This window comes from Phaseolus vulgaris, chromosome 10 (assembly GCF_000499845.2).
Source record: "Phaseolus vulgaris cultivar G19833 chromosome 10, P. vulgaris v2.0, whole genome shotgun sequence".
NCBI lineage: Eukaryota > Viridiplantae > Streptophyta > Magnoliopsida > Fabales > Fabaceae > Phaseolus > Phaseolus vulgaris.
In genome coordinates, this window is record NC_023750.2 from 6,804,789 (window position 1) to 6,824,141 (window position 19,353).

General features: G+C 31.2%; 3 protein-coding genes across 5 annotated transcripts; 1 reads left to right on the forward strand and 2 right to left on the reverse strand.

The window, feature by feature from the left end:
- The first annotated feature begins 1,055 nt into the window (after positions 1 to 1,055).
- On the forward strand, positions 1,056 to 8,103 carry LOC137819753 (uncharacterized). 3 transcript variants are annotated; one of them, XM_068623725.1, is made up of 12 exons: positions 1,056 to 1,693; positions 2,764 to 3,320; positions 3,402 to 3,491; positions 3,613 to 3,852; positions 4,383 to 4,604; positions 4,683 to 4,962; positions 5,054 to 5,391; positions 5,505 to 5,614; positions 5,693 to 5,796; positions 5,879 to 5,955; positions 6,052 to 6,148; positions 6,325 to 8,103. In XM_068623725.1, exons 1-11 carry the CDS (start codon positions 1,351 to 1,353, stop codon positions 6,145 to 6,147), a joined length of 2,457 nt encoding a protein of 818 aa, XP_068479826.1. In that variant the 5' UTR covers positions 1,056 to 1,350; the 3' UTR covers position 6,148; positions 6,325 to 8,103. The 3 variants fall into 3 exon arrangements, with proteins under 3 accessions (XP_068479826.1, XP_068479828.1, XP_068479827.1); XM_068623727.1 differs by having other exon boundaries at positions 6,357 to 6,747; XM_068623726.1 differs by having other exon boundaries at positions 1,061 to 1,693; positions 6,353 to 6,912.
- A 2,828-nt stretch (positions 8,104 to 10,931) lies between these two features.
- LOC137819435 (cyclin-U4-1-like) lies at positions 10,932 to 13,592 on the reverse strand. The gene is made up of 2 exons (XM_068623291.1): positions 13,123 to 13,592; positions 10,932 to 11,275 (listed from the first exon to the last, which is right to left on the reverse strand). The coding sequence occupies exons 1-2, from the start codon at positions 13,464 to 13,466 to the stop codon at positions 11,017 to 11,019; spliced, it is 603 nt and encodes a 200-aa protein (XP_068479392.1). The 5' UTR covers positions 13,467 to 13,592; the 3' UTR covers positions 10,932 to 11,016.
- A 2,377-nt stretch (positions 13,593 to 15,969) lies between these two features.
- LOC137813396 (uncharacterized) lies at positions 15,970 to 16,769 on the reverse strand. The gene is made up of 3 exons (XM_068615607.1): positions 16,351 to 16,769; positions 16,110 to 16,257; positions 15,970 to 16,056 (listed from the first exon to the last, which is right to left on the reverse strand). The coding sequence occupies exons 1-3, from the start codon at positions 16,767 to 16,769 to the stop codon at positions 15,970 to 15,972; spliced, it is 654 nt and encodes a 217-aa protein (XP_068471708.1).
- Between the last annotated feature and the right edge of the window lie 2,584 nt (positions 16,770 to 19,353).

Below are 19,353 nucleotides of genomic sequence, written 5' to 3' on the forward strand. Positions count from 1 at the left end.
ATATTAAATCTCCAACTACAATCTTATCAATCATATTCTCTCTCTCTATATATAAATTTTCTGGATAATAATAATCACTATCATAAACAATTATTATGCGAAATTTGGATTTAATAATTATTACACTTTTAAATATATATATAGGTATAGCATACTTATTTTACCAATAAAGAAAATAATAAATATTAAAATTAAGAAGTATATATAATAAAAAAACTATACATTAATTAAATAACATGAAATGATTAAATAAGATAGTTAGAGATGATGATAATTATTAAATAAATAAAATAATATAAAGATATTCTACTAAGAAAAAAATTATAAAATAAACAAAATAAATAAATAAAATAAGATTAAAATCATCTTTCTTGTTAAATATAACTATAAAATAAATAATTAAATATATAAGATAGTAGAAAACTTTGTCAATTTTTCAAGTTAATATATATATATATATTTATTGTACAAGAAATTTTTCATATTATTTTATATGATTTTCTCAAAAACTTACAATTAATTTGTAATAATATATACCTTGAACAAAATTCTAATTAATGTTTTAAAATATATTATAAAAAATTATTTAAAATTATGCATATTCAATTATTAGACTAATTCATATTTATCTAGTTCTTATTGACAAATATGAGAATGACATTATCATGACATCTCATAATATTATTATTGAAACCTGCATCAATATTTCTACATTTAAAGAGTGACTATACATATTATAATAAAAATTCTGTTATTATTATAAGAATAAAATGATTTTTTTAAAGAGAGTACAATAAGAAAATTTAGAAGTAAAAGTTTGGAAAAAGTTTAACCCTTAACAGAATAAAAAATATAATAAAAAAAATTACAGATTTAGTTTGTGTAGTTATTGATTCTACATTTTTTAATTGTTTTTATATTTTAAAAAATTATTAATGTAGTTAATTTTTTATTAATTATATAATAAATAACTTTACCTGTATCTAAGATATTGTTTAAGGTATTGCAATTTTTGAATTAAGTAAAATATAAAAAAAATATTGTTAGAAGAATTCATCTCATGAATAAACTGCCATAGCAATCTCATTCTATCTTTTTCATCAAAAACTCTCTCTTTATCTCTCTCTTAGGGTTTTGTTTCAATTTTTGTTCTCTAGGGTTTTCTCATCCCTTTTCGATCCCCAATTATCGTTCTCTAGGGTTTTCTCATCTCTAGGCTTATCTAGTGCTTCTCTTCTCTTTCACTTTTTCCAATTTCAACGTCCTCGTTTTGGTATTTTTGGATCCCTCAATCTCACACAAAAGCGGTTCAATTTAGGCGTTCCTTCAATCTGAGGTTTGGTTTCAAGAATGCCCCCGAAAACGACGAAGCGTGGGTCCACGTCGAACGCCTCGAAGAGGGGTGGCAGAGGCGGCAGGGGAACCCCCAAGGCTGCGCAGAGCCAGCAGCACCATGACGCTGCGGAAGAGGCGGTGAAGGTCGAGGAGAAACAACCCATTGTTGTTGTTGCCGAGGAGGAGCAACCCAAGGCGGTGGAAGAAGAGAACCCTGTGGTTGAAGAGAAACAGCTTGTGGTTGAAGAGAAAGAATCTGTTGTGGTGGTTGAGGATAAAGCTATTGATATGAACCAAATGGCTCCGGAGGCTGTGGAAGAAGCGTCCCATCTCGCTAATGGGTTGACTGCGGTTAAAAGTAAGTATTTTTTTTTTCTTTTCTTTACGCTCTAATGGTCAAGCCTTTTGGTTGGCTAATGATTTTTGTTTTGTTTTGTTGAGGATGGTGGTTGTGTTGTAGTTTAGGTTCTTGGTTGTGATGCTGAGTTGAGTTTAAATGCAATGGTAATTAAGATTTTTAATTGTAATTGTGATTTTTGTTTCATTGTGATCCTTGATATTGTGAGATGATGGCAATCAATATTTTTAATTGCAATTGTGATTTTGGTTTCGTTGTGATCCTTGATATTGTGGGAAATTGGAACAATTGTGACCAGTGTGGTTGCAGTTTCTCCAAAACCCTTAATATTACGTGAAGGTGGGGCAATTGTGGCTGATGGAAAATTGCCCAATTGCCGCAGCTCATGTGGTGACTGTTTCTCAGAAATCCCTTGTACTGGGTGAAATTGGGACAAATTTGCTCACTTAAAAACTGGGATGTAATTGCTGCAGTTTGCTCCAATCCTCGAAATTGGGACAAAGGCAGCCACCAACAGTTAAAACAAATCAATGTAACCGTATTGCCATATGCAGTTGCAGTTCTGTTCCAATCTTGATACTGGGTAAAATTGGGACATATGCGGCCAATATGGCTCCGCATGGCCAATAATAAACCCTGTATGAAATCATGGTCACAATAAATTGATTTTTGAAACATTGGTCCTAAATGTTTTGGGGTTCTTTACTTGTGGAACTTTATATTGTTTTTGCTGTTATTTGATAGTAAGAAAGCTATTGGAGGAAGTATTTCTTTGACGTGTGTCTTTAAATGTTAGTAGTTGTTCTTTTGCCTCTGTTGTAGTTGTTGGAAATTAAGTTGGGGGGCTATTCAATGAGATGCATGTGCTTTGAAGGTGATAGTTTATTTTTCAATCTGTTTTGGTTCAAGATTTTTGAGTTCATTTGTGTGCTAGTGTGCTGTGGTGGGAATAGTACCAACCAGGAATGATGTGATTATGGAGTATCTACTATGCTAATTTAATGAGTACTATGGTCTTGGAAAATTTTGTTCTGTTCTAATTGGAAACATCTGAAATGTATTTTTGACAGACAATGAAGAGGAAGTTAAGGAATCAATGGATGAATATGAGAAAGATGAACGCTTAGATTTGGAGGATAATGATCCTGAGTATGAAGCTGAGGAATATGGTGGAGTTGATTATGATGAGAAGGAAATTGAACAAGATGAGGGTCATGAGGTGGGCAATGAAGTAGAGGAAGAGGCTGAAGATAATTTAGGTGAAGAAGAGGGTGATACAGGTGAGGAAGAAGTTGAAGATGTTCATGACGAACTTGAGGGTGAAGAGGAGCATGAACATACTGGTGAGGAGCATGATCACCCAGACTTTGCTGATGTGGATGATGAGGAACATCGAGAAGTTGCGAAGGAGAGGCGCAAGCGAAAGGAGTTTGAAGTTTTTGTTGGTGGCTTGGACAAGGATGCTACTGAGAGTGATCTGAGGAAGGTTTTTGGTGAAGTTGGGGTTGTTACAGAGGTCAGGCTGATGATGAATCCTCAGACTAAAAAGAACAAGGGATTTGCATTCTTGCGTTTCCAAACTGTGGAACAAGCTAAACGAGCTGTAGCAGAACTCAGAAATCCTGTGGTAATTTTTTTATCTTCTCCATTTTAGAGTAGTCTAAAAATGATGCCGTGTTAAATCACATTTTTATCACCCAAATTTCAGATTAATGGCAAACAATGTGGTGTTACTCCTAGCCAGGACAGTGATACACTCTATTTAGGAAACATATGCAAGACATGGACAAAGGAAGCTGTAAGTTAATTTTTATTTTGAGTCTAATTTCTGAACTCAAACATCAAGTTGTGTTTGATAGTTATTTTCTTAATTCAAGTCTGCTGTGTTTTCTGATCATGAATGAAACTTCCTGTGCCAGTTAAAGGAGAAGCTGAAACATTATGGAGTTACCAATGTTGAGGATTTGACCTTGGTAGAAGATACTAATGATGAAGGAAAGAACCGTGGGTTTGCATTTTTAGAATTTTCCTCTCGTTCTGATGCTATGGATGCCTTTAAGCGACTGCAGAAGAGGGATGTTGTGTTTGGAGTTGATAAGCCTGCAAAAGTTTCTTTTGCAGATTCTTTTATTGACCCGGGTGATGAAATTATGGCACAGGTATTTTCTAAATCCAATTCCTTGGTTTAACCAGGGATCTTCGACCTATCCTGTGTACTATGGTTCTCTGGCTTTGTTCAAGCATTTGGGTTGCTGTAAAAATGCTTTTGGGTTCCATTCCAACACTAGTAGTGGCTTCTTTTTTGGTTGTCTATATTGTGGATTTTGATATTGTATTATTATTGTTACTAAGTTTTAAATTGTATTCACATTAGTTCTCAGCATTTTCCCACAATTTGCTGCAGGTTTGGTGATTACAATGTGTTTGTTGAGGAACATCAGTTTAAAACTAACCTCTTTTTTTTTTTTTATGTAAAAGAAGCTAAGCTACTTGGGTTGTTTTTATGGTTGAACATTCAATATATAATAGTTCTGCAAATTTTGTTGAGTTTACTTTTTAAGGCTTTGTCAGAGTGATACTTCAGTAGTTTACTTTATTATGAGTGGATAAACTATCCATATTGTGGTATCTGGTATGTAGATGCTAATGGAGACCTCCAATTTACTGATAAAGTGTGTTTATGTTGCAGGTTAAAACTGTGTTTATTGATGCATTACCTCCTTCATGGGATGAAGATTATGTCCGAGATCTTCTCAAGAAATATGGAGAGATTGAAAAGATTGAGCTAGCCAGGAACATGCCAGCTGCTCGTAGGAAGGATTATGGGTTTGTTACATTTGGCACACATGATGCTGCTGTAAAATGTGCTGATAGTATTACTGGCACAGAGTTGGGTGAAGGAGACAAGAAGGTTTGTCTTGGATATTAAATAAACTGATTATATTCTTCAGTTAAATGGGGCATTTTGTAATGCTTTTGCTTCTTTCAGGCAAAAGTTAGAGCAAGGTTGTCAAGACCACTTCAGAGAGGTCGTGGAAAACACATTAGTCGTGGTGACTATCGTTCTGGTCGAGGATCTGGAATGATGCCAAGGCCTTCATGGAGCCGACCTGCACCTCGGACTTTTACTCGTGGTGCCAGAGGAGTTGGCAGTCGTGCTCCACCTGTCAGACCAGTTAGTGTGAGAGATAGACGCCCTATCATGTCCATACCAGCAAGAAGTAGGCCAGTACCTCCTCCATCTAGATCTTATGATAGGAGACCAGTCGGTATGTAGTATTAAGTTTTTTTTACTTGTACACTTGATTTTAATGATAATTTATTTCTCCTGAAAATAAATTGTTGAATTTATCTTCTTAGCACCTGCATATCCAAAAAGTAGCATGAAGAGAGATTATAGTCGGCGTGAGGATATACCGCCTCCGAGAAGTAGAGTTGCTGTAGATTATGGTTCTAGGGTGGCTTCTGAAAGAAGACCATCTTACAGGGATTATCCTGCCCGTGGTCCTGGTCCTGGCTACTCTGAGCTCCCTAGAAGCACATCTCGGGCTGCACCGAGAAGGGGCTATGTGGATGATGGATATAGCCAAAGATTCGAGAGACCTCCACCTCCACCTCCTCCCCATCTAAGTTACCGTGAAGGACGTCCCCGAGATTATGAAACTCTGTCTGGCTCAAAACGTGCTTATGCTGCTATAGTGAGTATTATTTCTGCATATTTATTTATTATAATTGCTCTTTCTTGCAACTGGATTTTGTGCTCTAATTATTGGATGAATTCTTCACTTATCAATTTTGTTTATTTAATCAGGATGATGTTCCTCCCCGATATGCTGATACTGGTGCTCGCCAATCCAGAGCTCGATTAGATTATGACTATGGTGGTAGTGCTTCACAGTATGGAGATGCTTATGGTGATAGGTTAGTTTTGTTTAATATTTATTTTCTTCCTCCCTATAATTATTGTCATGTAATTTATTCAATACTCTTGGTTGTTAGACTTGGAAGATCCAGTATGGGATATGGTGGTAGCAGCAGAAGCTCTATGTCTGGTCAAGATTCACATGGGATGTATAGCAGTCGACAGGGCATGAGTTATGGAGGTGATTTATTTGCAATCAGTCTTATCTATTTGCATCAGTATGTTGCTTCTTTTCTTACATTTTTAGACGTGTTGCTTGTCAGGTTCTTTTAATGCTGGTGATGTTGGTGGCTTGTACTCATCAAGTTATGGCAGTGATTACATTTCCCGTGGAAGTGATGTAATGATCCTGACCTTTCTAAGTCTCTACAGGACATAGTGTATATGAATATATGGTTTTATTTTATTCTTATGTATTGTTTTTCCCATGTTGCAGGTTGGTGGCAGCTCATATTCGTCAGTGTATTCAAGCAGGGGTGTGGGTGGTGGTAGCAGTTATATGGGTGGTGGCGGATCAGGATCTTATTATTGAGGTAAGTCATCTGATAACTTATTGGGATTGCATATTGCTGATTACATCAGGATGCATCCAATATAAGTGAATATTTTTCTGAGAAATTTCTCAATCCTCGAAATAGCATCTCTAATTTTTTCCCAAGGGCTGGTGAAGGTTGCGCACTGTGGTTACCGTGAATTTATCTATGAACAGATCTGATATAAAAAAGTGGCTGCTGTAGGAAGACCGTTGAAGCTTATGCACATTGTGATGCCTACAAATTTGGAGACAAAGGAACATTGCTATTTATAGCCTTTTTTTTGGAATTTGTCGCAAAATCTAGCTCTTGTCAACTCAAGCTATCTTTTGGGTCTTCTCTGGATGGATGATGTATTATCAGTACTTGAATTTGTGCTGTATGGACTCAAGTTAATTAGAGATGGAAAAAAGTATTGAGCAGTGATGTGTAATTAAACCCTGATTTATGAAATCATACTTGGATGGATACTATGAAAGATTTACCCACTGCTCCATCTTCCTTTTCATTTGGACCGAGACCAGGCTAGAGATGCTACTTGTTTGGTTAAGGCTTCATGGACTTTTTCGTGCTGAATTTATCAATAAGTTGGTTCTTTATTTTGAATCTCTAAAGAGATGTTTAGTTACTTTGGATGGATTACTTGTTTTTGCCGTGATTTGATCAGAACAGAAGTGAACTAATTAGTACTTTGTTGAGCTTGTAGTAATAAGAGCACTACTTCAGCAATTAATAAAGTCAAATGATTAGTTTATTGGGTTTTATTTGACTTGGTGTCATCCTAAGATAGTAAAAGCATATTGCACTGGTAATGTTTGTTGCTGCTATGATTTGATACTTTTGAGGTTTTTGTGCTGAGGGGACTACAGGACAATGCTAAAGATGCATTGATTATCTTTCCTTAGTTAACTTCATTGATTTCCTTAAATCATTTGTACATTGACATGGACCTCAGAAGATCAATTGCCTTTGCAATATCTTGTGGAAATGCTACAATCAAGAGATTAATAGAGTAGCAGATGAGGGTTGAGAATCACCTGTTACCGAGTTTCTGAAGTGGAATTAATTATTAAGGCTGGTTCATTGTGCACCCCTGGCTGTTCCACCCTTCCTGCTTAATTGTAGCCAAACCCTATCCCTAAGGAAAAAGTTGACAAAGTTTTATGCTAGTGTAGATTTGGTTTTAATATGTTATATGTTTAAGACTTTAAGTGGGTCTTTCCAATTTCCGTCCATACCATGTTAGTATTGAGTTTCAAAAAACTACTTTTGTTAAGGCTCTCAAGGAACTGAAGCCATTGCCCACGGAATGGGGTATATTGCTCAAGTATGTTTTATTGGTGGGCTCGTTTAAGACTTCAAAGCTTGTTAGGATTTGCGGTCTGGTAATTTAGATGATTTTTCGTATAATTTTTGTTAGGATTTGAGTTTTGCTAAACCAGATGATTTATCGTAGAATTTGCTCATGCATATTACATGAATTTCATATTATTATCGTATGAATATTCTTAGGTGTGAACTTCAGAATTGTTAAGCTTCAGAATTGCTCTCAAATCGTGGCTTCTTACATTTAATTATTCTTTAGTTTGGTGAGTGAGGGTGGTTATCTACTAACCTAAGTTTTAGTTTCCAGTTTGTTCTCTTTCTCTCGGTGCAGGGTCTAAGATCCATCTCTTCAAGCCCGTTTGCTCACATTCTATGCATATGGTACTTTTTTTTTATAATTTTTGGTTTGGTATCTCTTTTATTTAGTTGGACGCTGTCACAGGTTTTTGTAAATCAATGTTTTGTTGATTGCTCATGCATTGTGACATTGTAAACTCTTTAAACTAACGCATTCTGCAGATTCGTGCTTATTCCTGCTTATATTAGTGCATGTATGCATATGCTGATAACAAACATTTTGTATGGTCCTAGCAGTTAGTTTTTGAAATGGTGAGCTAGGTTTCAGATTACCCTGTGACATGTTTTTTACTTCATTTTATCCTTTTAATTGTTGGATAACTATATGCACATTACTAGAAACTTCACGAGAATGCGAAATAATATATTATTCTTGCATCACTAACTGCATGAAAGCCTGGACACAAAGTAGTAAATATTAAAAGAACGACATCATAATGTGAAGGGAAGAATTTAACTTGTAATAAATTGAAAATGTCAAGTATGTATGGGGTATGAGAACCAGCGATTAAGAACTAGAGTTTTTCCACAATTTCCTACAGCTTGTTTTCCAAATACACAATTGCTACTAGAGGGAGAGATTATTTAGAATAGGAATAAGGAATAGAATACCACAAATAGGGAAGAAAGTGAGAATAATTAAGGAGAGAAGGGTTAGGTAGTGAAGGTGTTGAAGAGGAATAAGGAGAAGAAAGAACCTAGAAGAGAAAGAGAGAGAAATCATGGTGGTACGATTAAAATCTTGTGATCCACAATTCTTGTAAACCCTATCTCCTAAGAAATTTAAATTGTCATCCACATTGTTAATTTTATGATTATGAATATATATTCTGATTCAAACTCAAAATTACTGATTAAATTAAAATAATTCCGTTTTATATAATTTAAAAATTTAAAATTTAAATTCTTTAATGTATATTGAACCCATTTCCCATAAAACAACCTCCTTAATTCAAATGATATTAATTTAATCATTCTAGGTTATTGTAAAAGAAATAAAAAAAAAAGAGACATTTTAAAGATAGTAAGTCAGATTTTTATCAAATATTATTCGTGGAAAAAATATTATTAGACGCTTTTTCGCAGTGAAAATTGGACAGTATTTTGTTTTCTGCTACCCCAATGCCAAACTGGCTGTATGGATAAAGAATTCATTACCCTCTACAGTTCTACAATAACTGCAGTGGGTGCAGTTCATAATCTCACCTTTCATTTTCATTTCTAATTTATAATAATGTGTTATTTAAGTAATTTTTTTTTATACAAGTTAAAATTTTAGAATTTTATGTGTAATTGATTTTTTTAAATTAGAAAACTTTAATTTTTGTGTAATATAGAAGTAAGAATTTTAAATTCATCGTATTTTCTATTTTTTGTGTTTATTTTATATTTTTCTGTTCAACCCCATTTTGGTCGTACCAAACTTATTTTGTTGAGATAGATTAATTTTTTTATTGATATTAATTAAGATTTTTTATTAATGTTTTATTTATTTTTGTTTAAATTGTTAGGACTATTTTTTATGTTTTTATTATAGACATTGTTATTTCGTGTTCGGTATATCAGGATTTTTTTTATTAATATCGAGGAGGTTATTTTTTGTTGATGTGAAATAGATTTTTTCAATCTGTCATGATTATTGTTTATTAATTTTTTCAATATTATGTTTTTTTTATCAATTATCATGATAATTTTGTTAATAATTTATTTTGATTTTTTTTCTAATATTAACTAATTTTTTTTATCTGATATTGATAAAAAAAAGTCGGTAATACTAATTACATGGTAAAAATAATCTTGATCATTTGTAAAAATAATTTTCAGCATTGTTACTTTAAATAATTTTGTTCAACATCAACAAAAGAAAATAATCTCAGTCATATCATAGAGTAAAATTTTTGTCAATATCAGTTGAAAAAACTCTGGATGAAGGTTTGACTAAAAGTAATATCATCCGAAATATGTAGAAAAATAATCAATATTAATATTTTTAAATTACTAAATATTATTTTATATTTAGATAATTTTTATAGTTGATGATAATAGTTTGCTGTAACACAAACTTGGATAAGAATGAGAAATGCCAATTTATAACTTTTGTGTGTGAAGAAATTAAATAATTATTATTTTAAAGCTGCCACTCTGAAAAGGATGTTACCCAACCACTCATAACACATATTTCGAAATTTGAAGTTGTGCTACCAATCATTCATCTAATCTTGAGGAAACAATATGTTTTCATATTATAAATGAATTTTCTTTTGCCTTTCAATTCATGAGGACAACATGTTGATAAATTTATATTATATTAAAAAAATAATAGAAAGTTAATGAGACCAACTACTTTCAAACGTGACAACATAGATCTATACCAATTTGGTGAAAGACTAAACAAATAAATAAATTAAGAATCTCAGTTCAAATGAAAAAAAAAACTGTTCCTGTGATTAGGTCTAATTTTTTAAAAACCCAATTGATTCTAGTGAAACTTGAAAGTCTAAAATAACACAATTACAATACCCAAGAGGTTGAAATTGCAATATTAAGCCAAACAAAATTAAAATTAAAAAAATATTCAGACTTTGCTTATGAGATTATATTGAAACAAGTATATCACTAAACTACCTAAGTAGTATAAGAAACTTTGATATTATAATATTTTATTATCGATTAAAGATAATAATATTTTATAAGTGGATGCAAACCTCATCTATGAGCTGATTTTATGGAGTTGACTTAGACTTAAAGTCTTCTTTGTAATATGGCATGAGGTTAAATTCTATACTAGTGAATATTTGGTGAGTTTATTAAGTCATACGTTATCGGCCTGTTATTGGATCACATCCCACATCGACTAAAAATGAAAATATTTAATTATATATAAGTGAGTGCAAACTTCACCCATTAGCCAGAGTTTTATGGAGAATTCCACTTTGTAATATTGAAAATGATATCTTGTTTCATCAGTTGTTGAAAAAATTAAACTTTATGCAGCAATATATCATTTTTTTTGAGTTGTTGGGTAGATGTTTGTGATTGTATGAGCATCCAAATATATATATGAAAAAGTGAGAAGAAGATAAAGTAAGAAGAACAAGAATAAAGAAAAGTAGCCAGTCTGTAATAGATTCAGTAGATTTACAAGTAGTCAACCACACTACACATGCAGTGCAAGGAAGAATGAATCAAACAGCTAGCTGTTGCTGCTTTTGATGAGAAGATTCATCTTCAGTGAAGCACAAGTGATGATGAGCCTTTAAAGTTATGCTGGAATGTTCTGCAAAACTTAGCATTTCTCTTTGGAGATGGACACAGTAGCTTTGGAAGGTTCCTGGGCTCACATTCAACTGGAACCCTAAACCAAACAGAAAATCCAACTCAAGAAAATTCATCTCTATTTTGCTGATTCCCCCTACTTTGGCATAGTATGCATTGTTGTAGTACCTGAAAAATACAACATTAATTACCTCTATTTCATGCAAAATCTTTTTCATACAAAATTTTACCTACTTATTCTTCCAAAATCATATTATTAAAAAATATAAAAATTAATTTTATAAATAATAAATGATTAGTATTTATATTGATTAAATTAAATATTATTTTATAAATTAAAAAAATATTAATATATAAATTAGTTTTTAAATCAATATCTAATTATCTATAGATTAATTCAAATTCTAATTTATAAAATTTAAAACTACTTTAGATAATTTTTAAAGTATATTTAATTTAGTTTAGTCAATATAATAACTATTTTTTTTAGTAATTATAATTTTGTTATAATTACTTATTTTTTCTATTCACTTAGTTGTAAAACTAAATGAATAAGATGGGGTTGAATGAAAAATAATTTTTTTCTAATTACATTTTCAACAACACTCTATTTATTTATCTACCTATGTATATATAGATAACTAAAAAAAATCATTAAATAAATACTGATTTCAAAAACACAAATTAATTAATCTTTATATTTACTAAATTATATATTATTTTAGATATTAAAAAATTATTGATATTTAAAATAATTTTTATTATTAATAAAAAATTTAAATTATTTTTTAAATTAATATTTAATTATTATCAAGTTTTAGCTATGCACTATTTTAGATTTCAAAATTAGTATTTAAATATTTTGATAAAAAATTACATATCAATTAATTAAATACCAATTTAAAAACTAGTTTATAAATTTAGAAATTAATTTAAATATTAATATTTTTAGTCTACAAAATAATATCTAAATTAATTAATATAATAATAAATTATTTTTTTCTAAAATTAATTTGTATTTAATATTTCTGTACTAGTATATATTCATATAATTAAATAAGAGATATTTGCTGGAAATGTGCAGTAAACTGATGGGATCACATGGGAGATTGTCTCTTCTCAATGGAAAGCCAGCCTGGCCATAGTGTTTTTCACAAACAACATTGTATTATTTTTAAGCAAATATTGTTATCATAAACACAAAACTTTAAAAATATAGAAAGATTAAAAAACACCCCAAAAGGAAAAAAATATAATTTTTTTTGGGTAAACTACAATTCACAGAATCTGGGGTTTTAAGGCATTTATCTTTTCTCCTGGTTCTTCTGAAATACTTCAAAATACAGAACAAGAAAAAAAAACTCATCAGAAATGAAGAGAAAACTGAAACTTGTTTCAGTTTGGTCAAACTAGTACCACACTCATCATTAATCATTTGTTAACCTAAAATTATGTCTAAGTTTCAGAATTCAGAATTCAGAAAAAAAAAAAGATTTTCTAAGTTTGCCAAGAACACTGAGACAGTTAATGGGTGCTTGATTTCTATTTGGAAAACTATTTTTCAACATTTTCAAAAAAATTAGGCCATGATCATGCAGTATCTACCAATTGTTCTCTTTTTCAAAAACCCTTTTTTCAAAGTGTTCTGATTGAAAAATTGATCATTAAGCAGTTTAGAAAACGGTTTATAGAATGAAAAAAATGAACCTTCCAAGCTTCTAATCAACCAAAAATTTCATCACTGGTTAACTTAGTTATCACGTACCCACATGAAACTTTCAAAATTAAGAAAACTCAGAATTTGAATAAACTGTTTTCTTTTTTAGTTTCCACCAAGCCAATAACAAGAACATCTCCCCAACTAACAGCCAAAGATTTTGCTGATCTAAACAACAAAGTTTTCTCCATTGATCATATATATTCCTTTGAAGATGAAGAGACTGTGAAAGTGATGAACAAAGTTTTGTGTATTGAAATGATGATGATGAAGATGAGGAGGAGGGAAAGAGAGTTACATGTCATCCATGAATTTGGCAGCTACCATGACACTTGTGATCAACAATCTATGAACATTGAAGGAGTTGATGGGGAGAGAGGGTTGTCTCTGAGTGAAACGGTCGAGGTAGACATAGGCAACGATGAAGCACGAGGGGCTGCAATTGGCATACTTGAAGATTCTCTCAAGGTACTTCTGAACTGAGATGTTTGGTCGTGTCAAGCCATGGAACACTGAGATCTTCTGCTGCTGTTGAAGCTGCTGCTTCTCATCATTTGACTCAGCCACCCTTTCAAGCATGGAGGAGAGGAAACTGATCACTTTTGGCATCACACTTGGACTCTCCTCCTCTGCCATCATCATCACTGATCACAGCAAGGTTTTGATGCAACAGATGTTTCTAATTTTCATCATGTTGTGTGTCTGTGTGTGTATATATACTATGAACTGAGAAGTTAAGTTAAAAATAAAACCAATATGGTCCACCCTAGAGATAGATAGATAGATAAGTCCATTATTTAAAGTATGTTGTTAGAAGCATGATTCCTAATGATGTGAATGGAGAAAATTTTATTTGAAAACTAAGTTTTTATTTTGGTGACATCTTAAAGTAGGGAAATAGTTAGTCTTTGGCTGACTATTTAGAATATCATTGGTAAAAGAATATGTTGAAGGATATTATAAATATTCTCTTAAAAAAGCACTAATCAAACCTTCCTTTTTTTTGATATAGTAAATTACTTGTTTTTATTTTGTCCTCTTAATCTAAGTATATGATGGAAAAAAATGTGCACACATATGAAAATATTTTGTCCCCTTTTAATCTTTAATCGATACACGAAAATTATTAAATAAAAATCAATTTTAAAGATAAAAAATAATTAATTATTAATTAAATTAAATATTATCTTACAGATTAATAAAATTATTGATATTTAAAGTAGTTTCTATTATTAATCAAATTTATAAACTACTTTCTAAATTGGTATCTAATTAACTATCCAGATTTAACTACCAATTAATTTAGATTATAGAATAATAGCTAAAATCTTGATAACTAATTAGATACCAATTTAAAAACTAATTTATAAATTTTATTAATAATAGAAACTACATCATGTATCAATAATTTTCTTAAGTCTCCACAATAATATCTTATTTAGTCAATATAATAGTAACTAATTATTTTTTATCCCTAAAAATTAATTTTTATTGAATATTTTTTTGTATAATTTGATTTTTTTTCCCTAGAATTTAATCTCTCAATATTCTAATTATGTAATTTAGTTTATCCATTAACCTAGTTTCCAATGCTTAACAAATGTTGATTTTTTTTAATTATGCAATTTTAGATTAAGTAAAGTGTCACATTAATATCCTTTAACAAATTAATAGTATGAGATATTGTATAATTAGAGTAAATCTCAAAATAAAAAAGTAGGTGGACTAAAATTGCAATTGTTGGTACTTTTGTTGATGCAAAATGGCCCTAGATAATTTAAATAATGGTTTGCCAGTTGGCACATAAGTGGTGGGATGTGTCCTTTTTTTTGCTATAAAAGTTTTGGGGTTTGAGTTGGGTAATGATTTTGTTGATTTCCTCTTTAATTTCAAAACTTGACTTGTGAAAGAGGGAAAGGGTGGTGATTAATTTGTTGTGTTTTGTGGTTAATTAATTTGTTTGTGAGCATGGATCTTTCATGTGATTACATGTGGGGAATTTGAAACTCTAGTGTAAAGCTCCCACTATGTTTAGTCCCTTGCATGTGTTTTGATTCTACTTCAAGTGGCTTACATTACATGGATTTCCTATGTTGGTCCACACCATTCACTATGCTATGCTTTTCTTCTTACATTTATATATATTATATAGTTTCTTGCATTCCCTAAAATAAAGGAAAACACCATAGAGGTGGTGCTTTTTCTTCAAGATTGCTTCTTGTGATCCAAATAAATTCCAAAGGTTGAATCATGGTGTTCTTTTTGTGATAATATTTAAGGCTTTGGAAGACATCCAACTTTGATGGATTAGATTTCTTTTATAGATTTAGTTTCTATTAGGTTAATGATGTAGCATGTTTAGGAAAGATTGTTTTTTGACATTTTTTGTGTGGATAAAATATATGTTTATGTTTTTACTAGTATATTTAGGACAATAAATGAAATATGTTATGTAAAATGTAATATTTTGTTGCCCCCAACAAAATTTAATTATTTTAAAGCACCTTTTTATAACATACTTACTCAAATAAAAGCTGGTTTTGATTATATTTGATTATAAAAATAAATATAATCAATTATTAAAATAATTTAATAGTTTCCACAATCATCCCAAAGAAAATCTCAATTTTTTTTTTAATTTTATAAAAACTCACATGCTATAATTACGTACAATCAACCATTTTACAATAACTTAATTGCTCTATTAAAGTAATTGAGTTAAATTCATTTATACTTTCTCAATCCATTAATTTTGTTTTACTAAAAATAGATTTTAAGTCTAATTTAATATCAGAAAATCAAATATTTTTTTTAATATATATACTATTTTTTATCGAATGAATTTACTTTAACTCATTTTCTCACGACTCAATATATGTGTGAATAAAAAAAAGAAACTCAACAGCAACAAGTAATATATAATAAACCCAAAATAAGTTAAATTTTAACACTATCTTATAAATGTAGAATTTAAGGTTATTTTAACCTTATAATTAAAAAAAAAATGAGATTTACACTCATATATCTAAGTTAATATCACTGTTTTTTTTTATCAGCAATAAAATAAATAAATAAATAGGGACCACTTTATGGGTGGTCCAACCCTTATACAGAAATACTTGACACCAGTCTCCTATTAGAACGCCTACCAAATTAGCAAAGGGATAACCATACCAACACTAACCAATGTTAATGAATCAACCTCATACAAGCCAAATGATTTAAAACCCAACTAGAATAAGAGAAATAAGCAGAACGAGACTTTGCATAAATCCAAGACCATACCTTTACTTGCACCGAAACGAACACTTCAGACACATCTGCCACACCTCTATTGAAGATGACCGAGTTCCTATGTTTCCAGATTTCGCTCACAATGCCAACCCAAATTGTACCCCAAACTTCGTTAACCGAAACAGAAGCCTGACTCATCCTGAATTGTGAAAAAATTGACTTAGGATCCTTGTGAATTACAGACGACACACCAAGCCACTTAAAGCACAGACACCAGACACGCCAAACAAACCTGCAAACAAAGAACAAGTGACAAGATGACTCCTCCTCCTCCCCACACAAACAATACAAGAGATTTTCTACCGCCACTCCGCGCCTTACCAAGTTAACCCTAGAGGCAATCCTATTCTCCAACACCCTCCAAGCAGTGAACAAAGCAGATGGCAAGGCTTTGCACCTCCACACCTTACTATACACAGGAGAATACTCCCCTCCTCTAACCCGCCTTACCTGAACATAAGCAGAGTTGACTGAGAAAGTTTGACTCTCCCCAATCTTCCAGACCCAACTGTCCGCGTCCCCAATCTTCCAGACCCAACTGTCCGCCTCCCCAAAAACCAACTTCACCTCTTGCAAACTTTGAAACAACTGTTCAACCAAAGACTTCTCCCAGTCGAAAAAGGATCTACGCAGTCCAAATTCCACACCCATTCACCATTATACCAATACCCAAACTAAGCCATTTTTGCGTTTTTAGCCGAGCTTAGAGAGAAAAGTCTCGGAAAAACTCCCTTCAAAGTCCACAGCTCAACCAACTGTCCTCCCAGAAAGAAATCTCCTTACCATCCCCCACTTTCCACTTAAACCCATCTTCAAAACTTCTACCCCAACCCTCTGAATCCCACACCTCCTTCAAATCTTTCCACCAGAGAGAGCCCCTACTAGACTTACCGCCTTCTCTCAAACTTCTCCAACCACCATACTTAGAATCAAGAATCTCTTTCCACAAACCTCATTTATCCGTACTCAGTCTCCAAATCCACTTTCCTAATAAAGCCAAGTTAAATTTCCTAAGATCAATGATTCCAAGACCTCCAGAATCCCGAGGCTCACACACCTTATCCCAAGAAGCCTAAGCGATCTTCCTTCCATCAGAGCCCCACCCCCAAAGGAAATTCCTTTGGATCCGAACTAACTTGTCTGCCACCACAGAAGGCAGTTTAAATAAAGACATAAAAAATAACGGGATTGAAGAAAGAACAAACTTGATTAAACAAATTCTCCCTGCCATTGACAGGCACCTGCCTTTCCACCTAGACAGTTTATTCTGAACTTTCTCAAACACCCCGTTCCAACAAGCACTGCGCTTATGACACCCTCCTACCAGTAGCCCCAAGTAAACAAATGGAGTTACCATCACATTACAATTGAGAATAGCAAGTTAATATCACTGTGAAATCTCCAACTTTGTACTTATGAATGTAATCCTTTAAATACATGTTTAAACATTAAATGTAAACTTATATTTACTAAAAAAAACACTTAATGAAACACTACATTGAGAGGCTAATTAATTTGTTTTTCTATATCCAACCTAGTTTAACTGTATTCTTGTGGTGTTGATTGGTACATAGCAAGAACCCTAATCTTGAGATAGCGTGAGAGGAGCAATGATTCTGTCTTAAATCGAACATTAATATTGAAAATTAAAATGAAAATTTGGAGACTTTATAGAAAGAAAGAAGAGAAGAGGTAGAATGAGATGTGTTGATTTTTGGCATAAGTAGGAAGAAGAAACAAAAACCTAGTTGGAACCATCGACTCTAATAAAATAGAGACAGAACAACCTTTTGCAACGTGTGGATCCAATCTAACGTGCCACAAAAGCAAAACACTGTTATGTTTCTGTTTCTGTCCCACACTGTCATGCACATTCAGTAACTTGGTTCTACTAGTTAATCTCACAACTAAACTATTATTTGGAAGATTTTTTTTTAGAAAGAATTAATATGAAGACTTTAGTGGTCTCTAACTCTTATATAAAAATTAACATTTTCACGTAGATCATAAACAATCCAAACAACAGGTAGAATAAGAAACTTATTAACATAAACAAGGGTAGAAAATCACTGCTAAAAAATTATTAAATAGAAACCAATTCTAAAAATAAAAAATAATTAATTGAATTAGATAATATTTTATAAACTAAAAAATATTGATATTTAAAATAGTTTTTAAATTTCTAAATTAGTTTTTAACTTGATATTTAATTAGTTAATTGATATTTAATTAACTACCAATTGTTGGTAGCTAAAACCTTGATAGACAAAAGTTTAGTTGCTAATTGGATACTAATTTAGAAACTAATTTATAAATTTGATGTTATTAAAAAAATTTATAAATTTGATTAATAATAAAAACTACTTTATATACCAATAATATTTTTAATCTCTAAATTAATATATAACTTAATTAATATAATGATTAATTATTTTTTATCTAAAATTAATTTTTATTTAGTGAATTTATTGTAATGAAAGTAATTTTTTTTGGTGTAACTATAATACTAGTAAGAATATTTTTTAAATATTTTATTTTATTTATTACTGATAAAAAAATGAAGAAAGTAGTTTGTCATTGTCTTAGGGAGAAAACTAAACCTGCAATATGGGAAAAACTATTTTAAATTTAATGTTTTGAAAAATTATACTTGTGAGATCTCATGGTTTTTTTTATAGGTCAAACAATTCCTTTGGTATTGTAATTAACTATTGTTTTAAGTACTTCAAAGTATTAAAATTTTAAGAAAGCCTAAAAGTATTATTGGTGTGCCATTTTATACTTGTTATTAGAGAAACATTTTAGTCTATAACCACTATTATTTTACTTAAACTTAATCCATTATTATTATTATTTTATTAAAGTAACAACCAAACCAACACTTTTTCCCCGATTCAACCATTAATGCATCCCAGGGTGGCAGGGAGAAGAAGATTCTACATCCATCACCAAAGTAATATAATAATAAAATAATGGAGACTAATAGACTAAAGCTAAATTGTAATAGACAAATACACTAAAATAATTTTATAAATTATTTTTATAAAGTTAAAATATAATATCATAATTTAATGTAATGAGATTTGTTAAATTTATAATGTCATCTCCTATGATATTGTTGTTTGACCATCTACATTCACACCAAAGATGCTATTTTTCTATTGACACCGAAGATGCTATTTTATGTTGAAGTTTGATGATGGCAATTTCTTGTATTTTTGGGAAAAGTTAAGTT